At 32.8% G+C, this 10776-nt stretch overlaps 1 protein-coding gene across 1 annotated transcript; it reads left to right on the forward strand.

Annotated features, from left to right (window-relative positions):
• Positions 1-1285: 1285 nt before the first annotated feature.
• Positions 1286-9705, forward strand: LOC107858489. The gene is made up of 5 exons (XM_016703155.2): positions 1286-1603; positions 1917-2001; positions 8489-8543; positions 9054-9192; positions 9451-9705. Exons 1-5 carry the CDS (start codon positions 1418-1420, stop codon positions 9541-9543), a joined length of 558 nt encoding a protein of 185 aa, XP_016558641.1. The 5' UTR covers positions 1286-1417; the 3' UTR covers positions 9544-9705.
• Positions 9706-10776: the final 1071 nt, after the last annotated feature.

The following is a 10776-nucleotide window of genomic DNA, read 5'->3' on the forward strand; positions in this document are numbered from 1 at the left end:
AAAATCTCTTTATTATTTTTTTAGTTAATATTATTTTCACCTTAGTTTTAGGGTGGAACCAAATTCATTTTTTATTAAAAATAAGTGTGTAGTAGGTCATCATATTAGTTTAGGTATGTAATCAATTTTTCAAATATAATTTAGAATAATTTTAGTGTCTTTCTCCATAATAAAAAGATAAAGAATTGTCTTTTCGACATACAATTTGGTCAATGATTTTTATATCAACTTGAAATGGAGAATTTAAAGTTGAAAAATTATTATTATTTTTTTTAAAAGTGAAATAATGATCTCATTTGCCAAAACTCAGTATTCTTTTTCTAATGTCCAAGTACAATTTCTAACTTCCAATATTCCATTTATTAAACTTTAATCACATATTTTGTCCAAATGCCTTCTAATCACACACGAACTGAACAACGTAGTGTTACAACAATTTACACCTTCCAAGTTTGTTCTATAAATTAAACACTCACTCAACTTTAAATAATAATCATTTTTTCTCCTTTTTTTCTATTTAGTTTTTCAAAATACCTACTTTATCCGTATATTTATATCTAATTTTTGTATTTTTTTTTAAAGAAAAACAAGACTTTTCTATAAACACAATTCTTATTTTTTAATCTACATAACTTATTTTCTATAAAAGCTAAAAAATATTTTTAAATGAAAAAATAAAAATAAAAAATATTAATTGAGTATATAAGTTAATGACATTCTATAATGAAATAAATGAGCAAAATAATAAAAAATTATTTTATTAAAAATTAAAACTCTACTAATTATTTATACGTGAAAATAATAAGTAATTATAATTTTATAAATATATTTCAATATAGGTAATGTAAAAATAATTAATAGTCGAGGGTCTTTCAAAAACAATATCTCTACTTCTACGATGTAGTGGTAAGGTTTACATACCCCTACCCTCCTCAGAGCGCACTTTGAAAATTTCACTCGGTTTGATGTTGTTGTACATGTATATTTGTTACAAATCAAATAATTATTATTAATAACTTTTAAATTATAATTTAGAAAATAATTTATATTGACAACCAAAACTCGTTTATCTATATAGACACTACAGAAGAGAATCAATATAATATAAAAATTTTGAATGTAAAAGATATTATTAGATTTTTTAATTAATTTATAATTTTTTTTTTACTAATAATGATAATGAATTTAAATAATAAATATCTACGTTATGAATATATATATAAAATATTATATAAATAAAAAATTTAAAATATTAAAGGTAAAATAGATACGTAAATAGTGAAAATAAGGAAGAATGATTGTTGTTCATTTTGCAAGGTTGAGGTGTGGTTTAATTTTTAAAGCAAATTTGAAGGGCATAAGCGAAAGCATTTGATGAATCGGGATCAAGGCATTGAGTTTTGTGGTTAGAGTGGGGATGGGGGAGGAGGCATTGGCAGTTGCAGCAGGGAAATACACATACTTACACGAAGTGGGTAAGGGTCCACCTGAAGCCATTGACGCCCACCATATTCTTGTTCGTAGGAGTAGAGAAAAGGGTTTCAATTTATGCCTCTTCACACTTCTCCTTTTTGCCTATCCCACCCTTCTTTTATTCCGGCAGGTCTATTTCTCATTCTTTATTACACTTGTCTAAACCTAGAAATCAAAATTGCAATATTAGGAGTTTTCTTTTTCCTGTAATTAGAAGGAAAAGGTAAGGTAGAGGGAAGGATAATACTCACTTTTTCCATCCTCAGTAGCGTTAGCAATGACAAATAGTATATAGTTTGTGCTGGTTAATCACTTGGGATTTAAGTCTGTTAAATATCATACAAAGATGTAGTTGTGCTCAGTACTTGGTTTGCCTCGATTATGTAGATACTTAATTTGTAACAAGAAATTGTGTTTTATTTGATCAAGGTCTTTCAATGCAGGGAAAGCTAGATACTCTTCATATTTGCAGCTTAGTTATCATGGCATTGCTCATTAGGTTATTTCTAAAGAAACCAGTGAAGAAAGGTGAGGATGTTTAACTTCAATGAATTTACTTAATGGACAGCTTATAATATGCAGTTTCGAAGCTTTAATCACATCGATTGTTTCTTGAGCTAAATCGAAGTAAGCTATATAGAAAATACTAGTAGAAATTAGTTATTTGGGGAAATGTCTAGTATACGTTATTCTAGTTAGACTACATGGGCTGCAACAGATTGATCATGATATCTAGTGGAGACAAGTCATGTAAAAAGAATGATTTTGAGGGTTTTCTGCTACCTTATAAAGTATACCCGTAGTCTGTTTTCAGCATATGATGTTTAACCCCATCTGCTAATGCTTGTGGATTTTTTAGTAGTTGCTATTGCCCATGCGACTAAAAATGTCAACAAACAACGGACAACCCGTAGTTCAAAGTATTCAAGTTGTAAAGCCTGTTTGATTATTTTGGGCTGTAAAGCATGTCCTCAACTTCTATAATTGCTGTAAAAAATTGCTTAGGACTTCTCTGAACTCCCCATATTGCTTAAATCAAGTGTGCTTCAATTCCCCATGTTTGGGAGTAGTTTGGTTCATAAAAAAGTTATGCCAGGATTATAATGCAAGGGTTGTAATACTGGGATTAATAATCCAGTGCATATAACCCTTTTGATTAATGTTTCGTTCATTGTGTCGGAAATGGGATATACTGTGTATAAAGGAAAAACATGTAATTGGCTTAAAGCTGGATAACATTCTCTTTAGAATTTTGCCTTTATCTTAAAAGTATTTTGGTCTTTTTGCTCTATCCAAGGATTGATAATCCCGGTATTAGAATCCTAGGTCAAATCCGGTATAAATAATACCATAGTTTTGGTTTAGGATAATACTAGTTTTGCTTATGCCGGGAACAAATTCAACCAAACAGGGTAAAATATCCAAATTTTATATTGGGGTTGTTTTTCTAATACCGGTAACCACTTGACCAAGAGAACCATTCCTTACTGAATTTGATGCATGAAAAGGCTCCTGTCTTGTGAATTTCACCAGCTTTAAACTGTTTTCGAACGGAATTAGCAATCTTAAAGGGTCTAATTCTTATTTCAAATGCCAAGTGGAGAAATGTAGATCAGAAAGAGTTCCAGTAAAGCATTAGGAGCTACTTTTTATGCTTGAAGGCGTGAAGCAACTACGCCTTCAGGCTTATTGTTAATTACTTACCATTCTTCTTTTAATTTCTATATATGTATTTAGATACATACATTCTGGTTTGATCAGTGGTTCTCTATGTAGGAGAAACGGTCACTTAAAAATATATATCTCTAATTTAACTTATTCTGAAATACCACGAGAATAACGTCTTTATATCTGTGCTACTATTTAAAGTATCTGAGCTAGTTGGAACCAAAGTAAAGACTTTACTTTCAAGACACTTTCGGCCCAGATTATTTACTCAACAGTCTCTTGCATTTTTCATGCCATGTATCATGGGAAAGTGGTAACACTTTGATGAAGAGAAAGAAACTAGTGCTAACAGAAACATAAATCCGAACTGACACTCATGTCCCTGGAATTTGAGTATTCAGGTGAAAGTTTTTATTTTCTTATCTTGCTTTTTATGTTATGACTTATTTGCTTCAACATTGATGTAAATTAGTTTGAGAGCTGTACGTCGTAGACTATTATTGTATACTCTTCTATTATCAGCCTTAATTTACACAAAAACACTACTATGAAAAAGCATGCAATTGTCTCGACACTCTCAAGATGATATTTTTACTGAAAATAAGTCTTAGTTTAAAAAACATGTTATGGACTATGGTAAACAAGAATTATCGAAAAAATTGGTTTAACACATAAACAATGAGATAAGATTTCTTTGTAGTGTATTACTCGAGATTCAGTAATTCGTTGACGTACTTCTATGTTATTTGACTTAAATTTCTCAAGCACTTTATCGAAGTTTAAACTTTAATGTATCGATTAATATTCATTTACATTAACAGACATGTCCAAGGACTAAGATTTTGTACATTAAAAATGAATATTCGACTGTCAGTCATGAATAAGGTTATCTAGAAGTCCCCAAGTTACTTAGTCGGCGTCTGGCCATAGATTTCAAGTACTTTTCACTTTATTAGGAATTTATGGAGTGGGAGTTGGAGTTGGAGTGGTGTTTAATTTTTGAATGTACTTAAATACAACATCAAAAGTGAAAAGTGAGTTGGAAAACCTGTTATAAGTTGTTTTTCAAATTTGAAATACAACTTCAAGTTGAATTTTTATGGCCAAACACTATTTTCAAATAAAGTGGAAAATTATTCTGGAAAAAAAAATGAATAATTTTCATGCCCAAACGGGTCCTTAGGATAAGGGTTGTTGTGCTTAATATGAACCAAATGGTGAAACCCTGCAGTTTCATCATATGATTATTGCCAGCCACTTGTTTAGTGATTTTCTATGACTTCTCTACTGTGATACTTTCATTCTATTTCTTTTTATCATGGCTTTCTAGTTGATTATGTTTTAATAATTTTCATCTATTTGTACCACATATACTAGCTAGGAACCAAGGCCCCGGACGGTATGAATTCCTCTGTCTGTTCAGCCAAGGGTCTACCGGAAACAATCTCTCTACCTTCTCAATGTAGGGGTAAGATCTTCGTACCCTTCATCCTCCCCAGACCCCACATGTGGGATTACATTGGGTTTGTTGTTGGGACCGTATGAAGTCCCTTTAGCTGTAAATCACTGCCATTGCACATTGAATTGGTGCACATTGTGCAAGAGGGTCAAAAATCTGGGACCAAATCTCGTTAAAGATTCAATGTACTTCTCACGCAGTAACTTCAGTTAGTACCTTGGATATGAAACCTTTCACTTTAGAATTGTTTGTCAATGGGAATTGAAGTATTATCTATTATAGAAGTTAAAAGTTCTTGACAAAGCTTATGGTAGTGGGTATAGCTTAATCTTTAATCTGGTTTAAACCAACATATGCAGCACAAAAAACTGGTTGTTGTATGGTATCATAAAACTGCCTATACCAACATTTGCTGTATTTTGTAGTTATAATGTTCTAGTTTCTTGCAAACGAGTGACTAAAGTGTGACAGTCAACGTGACAATATCATAATTTATCCTCCTTATCCTTGTATGTCATTAGTTTCTGGGCACACACTACGCACGTGTACCCCACGTCAACGGGTATATAAATTCAAAAAAATCACATATAAATAAATATGCTGTAAAATAAAAGTTAAAACAGAAATTGTTTTGTTATAATTTCTGCCTTTGCTTTCAATTACAAAAGCTATCCGAATATCTTCTTTCTTTTGGGATTAGGTAGCATAATATACTAAACATAAATAAATTATTGATAAGGTTCTAATAATACTAAAGAATAAGCACATCACTTTTTCAACATTGTAATTTAGAACTATGGAAGAGATATGTTGCAAGAAATATTCATCTATGATATCTTAGCAGGAAAAGAATTTGTACTTCAATAGAAACATCTCACAAGTAATTTGACCCAACTTGTGCCGACTCTTCGTGTTCAATGCCGCACCCGTGTCGGATTCTCCAAGAATACACTACTTTTGAAGAATCCGACAAGCATTCGTTGACATTTTTGAAGAGTACGAGCAACATAGAATATTGACTACTATCCATGTAAGTGATATAACAATATAAGACTTGCCAAAATACTTGATACCAAAAACTTGGTAATGTTCATATCTCTTATGATAAAGGGTTAATAGATGATCACTTGTGGAACTCACAAGCTTATACACTCCTCCTAGAGCCTGAAATTCATTATTTAAGATGCACCAGTACGAGTTGAAAATCTTTAGTTATTTGAAGAAGGAAACTCAATGAAATACGCATGACGCGTAGTCTTCAGCTGCATATCTCTTCCATATTAAATATGAAAAAAAACACACACAATTCAAGAGCACCAACAGCCACACCCCTGTCCCAATAAAATAAAATTGAATAGTTGCATTGAGACATCACTCTCAAAAGATTTGTCATTTTAATGTCTTCAAACCATGCATGTTCCAGATCTGTGAAGCAATAACAATTTCGAAATCTTACCCATACTTTCTCCCACTGTGCTAACTTTCTTACTTTGTTTTTATATATGCATATAAGGTGCTAACTTATGTAACACGGTAACATTAGTCTTTTGATTTGCCTTTAGCTTTAGATTTTCAAACTTGATTGGTCATTGTTCTAATTGTATGATTTTTGAGAGTAGTATAATAATGGCAGGCAGGTAATGAAGAGATTCAACTACAATTATTATAGTGATTACTACAATTATTAATTCTAAGTTATTATTATATATTTAATAGGAGTAGTATTTATTTGAATGTATATTTACATTTGGAACAAGTAGTATTATAGGAGTAGCTCTTTAGGGAAGGACACAAAAGTCATTTATCTTTAACGGATATTTTAGTAAATCAATTTTAGACTAAGGGGCTTCTCACATTTAGAATATTATCGATTATAGATTTAGATATAGATGTATGCCTCTGTGTGTACAAGGATTTATATGTATGTATTTGTTTCCCCTCTACTAGGATTTCAAGACCACAGTTTCCAAAGCCACCAAAAGTAGCTGGGAAAATATAAATAATGTGTGTGTGAGTATGTTTGTGTAATTTTTGCTTGTTTCCGGCTTCAACAAATTTGCTTGAACACAGATTTATATGCTAAGAGGAAATTTTATTGGGAACCAAGATGATAGGACATTCATTTGTAGTTCATGTACAATCAATCAATCAACTACATCTTGGTCACAAGGTTGCATGCCTGTATGTGATGAATCATTTGTTTCTTCTGCTCTATTTGGGACAATTTCGTTAAATCTGGTGAAATATTTTTCTTCCAAGGTGGTTATCAAAAAAAAAAATAAAAAATTCTTCCAAGGCAAATTACAGGTTCTCTTGAAACTAGAGGTTTTCTGAACCACCCTTAGCCCTGCCAGGACATAATGTTAGTGTAATAAGAGCAACTAAACCTTAATCCTAACTTCTTCTTATTGCTTGTATAGATCCATTCCTATCATTGTGATCTTCTTTGTTAACTTTGACCTAGGAATCGGAGATTGTAGGTCTTTTGAAGACAACTTCATTCCATGTAGTTCTAGGTCTACCTTGTTCTTCTTAGCACCTTCAAGCAACGTAGTGTCGCACCTATGAACAAGTGTATTTGGAGGATGACATAGTGACATATGGCTCCACATCTATCTAGAAATCCTTATTTCTACTGTGCTCTTTTCGTGGATATGTTTGGCCTTGGATGCCCAATATATCACCTCCAATATCACATTGCTGGTCTCACAGTTGTTCTACAAAACTTGCTTTTCACTTTGTTAGGAATACTCAGATCACATTGCAGTTCATGTACCACATCTTAAACTCCACTACTCCATTGAAGTATCAATAAACACTGGCTCTTAAGATAACGATCAAATATTTTGTGCTTGCTTTTTAACATCTTTCCCTTATAGCAGATAGAAAAATAGAATACACTGGAATCATTTGGTTATAGGTAAGGGTGGCAAAATGGATAAGTTATATGGGATCCATTCACATTAATCCATCTTAAATGGATTGGGTAATGGGTCAAATTGGAATAAAACCTATATAACCCGCTGTTTAATGGGTAAAAAAAAGAGGCTCATTCATTAAAGAAGAAAAAAATGGCATTAAATTATTCTATTTTTTTGGGGGGTGGGGGTGATAAAAAATTAATTTCATTTTAAAAAACAAATTAAAAGAAAGTTATTGTTTTTTGGGGGGTGATTACTTTTTTTTATTTTTAAAAAAAATTCAAAGAAATTCTTTTTTTTTGGGGGGGGAGGGGGTGGGGGGGGTTAAAAAAATTAATTAAAAGAATTTTAATTTTTTTTTGGTGGTGGTGGTTGGGGGGGGTAGTAAAAATAATTTTTTTTTTTTTTTTTTAAATGTAAATTAATTTTTTTCCATTTTTTGGGGGGTGGGGTGGGGGGCTTGGGGGGGGAGGGGAGCTAGGGTAGGGGTTGATCAAAAATTAATTTGTTTTAAAAATTCTTTTAAAAAATTGGGGGTGGGGTAGTAAAGCTTTTTTTTTTTAAAAAAAGAAATTAAAAATTAAAACTTTTATTTGGGGTGGGTGGGAGGGTTTGGCTGTTTATGGGGTGGCGTGATAAAAAAATATAATTTCTTTTAAAAAAACAAATTTAGAAAGTTTTAATTTTTTTTTCTTTTTTGGGGTGGGGGTTAGGGGGTTGGGTGTCGGGGTGAGAAAATTTGCTTTTGAAACTTCAACAAGATCTCTACTATAATATGGGTATCCATATTTAACCACATTATCCATTGGGTAAACTCATTTATCCATAACAAATATGGGTCGAGTCGGGTATTTTACCCATTTTCAATTGACCCATATTCGACTCGACCTGCTCTTTTGCCACCCCTAGTTATAGGATGTATACATCAGCTTACATTCATTCTGTATCTTGTGTTTGCCTATGACAGAGTCTGTTCTAATTCTGCCAGCTTTTGGAGTTCAACTCGAGACTCAGTATGGAAGGTACATACTGCATTATAGAGGTGAATGTTTTGCTATTTGCTTAAAGTTACTTCAAAAATAATTTTTCAACTCTGTTAAAAGATGCTTTTAAAATCAAGGATAACTTGTCATATATTCTGCATGGATCTGTCATTTTGTTTCTGCTTCCTTAAAGATTGTTGTGTGTACAGCCACTTGTTTCTTAATCTCCTCTATGAGATGGGCAACTATGTTAAGTAAACAAGTCAAAGTATTTGGTATATTACTTTTGTCCTGTGCCTACCTTTCTCTGTTTGCGCTGCTCAAGTTATTTTCCTATATGAGATTGGACAGATAAAGTTTTTTTGGATACGGTTGAAAAATGATTAATTTCTTAGGATCACTTGAATATATTTTGATGATACCATGTATGTAACCATGAGGGCACTATTTTATGCTTTTTGTATCTGAACTGAGAAGCTTCTAATTCAGCCTGTTGTTTTAATGCCATGTTTTACTAAAAATAATTCTAATTCAGCCCTTTGTATACAGTGGGAAAACAATTCGCCAGTTTGTTCCCATTAGCAGGATTTTAAAACCAGTGCTGACGGAATGTGTCACACCAGTTACCTGTTATTGGACTCTATCTTTGATTATTCGAGGGGAGGAAGAACTTATGCTAGTTTTCAAGGTGAAATTTATCCCTGCTATATTTCTCTAACAAATCCTTAGCAGTCTTAATACTTGTATCTTTGAGTTGAAGAATAGTTTCCCTTCAAAATGAGATGTCCAGTCTCTAGTTTCTAAATTTGTGTGCTTTTTGTTTGGAATTTTAGATAGAAACAAATAATGGGAGGGCTTTGAACCAACAAAAGGACGTAGCAAAGAATATTACTCCAGTTTATTTTCTCTTTCTTACACAATTGTTATATTTAAATATAATTTCCAGGAATTGCGTCCACCAGTGAAAATGTTAGCGCCTGTCTGGAAGGCTTTATGTGCTGCCATAGAATGTGGAGAATGCACGGAGGCAATTACATAGCTTGTATAATCTCAACCGATTCAACTTTTTAGTATAAATGTTTCAGCACTTGTATTCTTTACATTTGAAGTTGTAAATGGCATGATATAGTTCTCCATATAAATGTTTCAGCACTTGTATTCTTTACATTTGAAGTTGTAAATGGCATTATATAGTTCTCCATATCGTCTTCACATGTTCCCTGCAAAAGGCTAATCATATGAGCTGTTTGGAACCACTTATCATATGGGATACTTTATTCTAGAAAATTTTGTTTTCCTTTTCGATTACCTTGTAAATAAACCAGATGCAGATACCAAAGCTCTAGTTCCAGTTCTTTTTCAGATCTAACCTGAGTGATTTAAAGGACGATATTGTTAATTTCATGAATTGTTATTAGTATGTTGTCAACCTTAAACAATAGCACAACAGGAGCCCACTATCAATCTAGTATACAGAGTTGCCAACGATAGTGCAGAGTAAGGTTCTGCAAAGGTAATTTCTGTTTTTTTTTTTGGTTTTTCATCCGGTGTCCGGTGCCCGCATTGGAGCCCCGACTAATCCGGATTGCGCGTTGCAAGACCCATTAAGGTGGCAGCGCTCTCAATAGAGTTTTCTCTACAACCAGGGTCGAACCTTCGACCTCTGGTTAAGGGTGGAGCAGCCCCATCCACTGCACCACAACTCATGTTGATCAAAGGTAATTTCTGTTGATTGAGCTGCTTCAACAATTGTACTAGGTACAGTTCTGACGAACGTAATTTATGTTAACCATCCCTAGGGTATTGGTTTGGTGATAAGAGTGTTGAATGTGTGAGTTAAGCCACACTTTAAAGTTTGAACACTGCTGAGAAAGACGACCACTGATATAAGTGGAAAAGGAAGGTAAATGGATGTATTATTTATTGAGCATCGAACCATCCTAGCTAGCTGGTCCTCAGAGATTTCTTAGTTATAAAACAAATTTATATAAAACCAATAGATTATCAAATTATTCCTATTTTACAGCAGCTTGAATTGCAAAGTGCAGCTGGTGCCACCATGATCCTGGAAGGAGTTCTAAAATATGTGGTTTGACATGTTTATAGCTGAGGAACAGTCAGTCGAGTCACAGATCACCTTTAGTACGAATGGTCGACAGACATCATTACACATATTTTGCTTCACAATAGAAATTATTTGATGGTCTACGGTAATACAAAGTAGATTAAGAATTATGAGGTTTTAGATTTAATTTTTTTTTTCATCTGTTCA

The sequence above is a fragment of the Capsicum annuum genome, chromosome 2 (assembly GCF_002878395.1).
Source record: "Capsicum annuum cultivar UCD-10X-F1 chromosome 2, UCD10Xv1.1, whole genome shotgun sequence".
NCBI classification, from domain to species: Eukaryota; Viridiplantae; Streptophyta; class Magnoliopsida; order Solanales; family Solanaceae; genus Capsicum; species Capsicum annuum.

Bases quoted from the DNA above. Each gene is read 5' to 3' on its own strand.
- LOC107858489 (XM_016703155.2), top strand. From the start codon at position 1,418: ATGGGGGAGGAGGCATTGGCAGTTGCAGCAGGGAAATACACATACTTA. The intron at 1,604-1,916 runs GTCTATTTCTCA...CTTTCAATGCAG, and splicing joins CCCTTCTTTTATTCCGGCAG to GGAAAGCTAGATACTCTTCA. The intron at 9,193-9,450 runs GTGAAATTTATC...TATAATTTCCAG, and splicing joins AACTTATGCTAGTTTTCAAG to GAATTGCGTCCACCAGTGAA.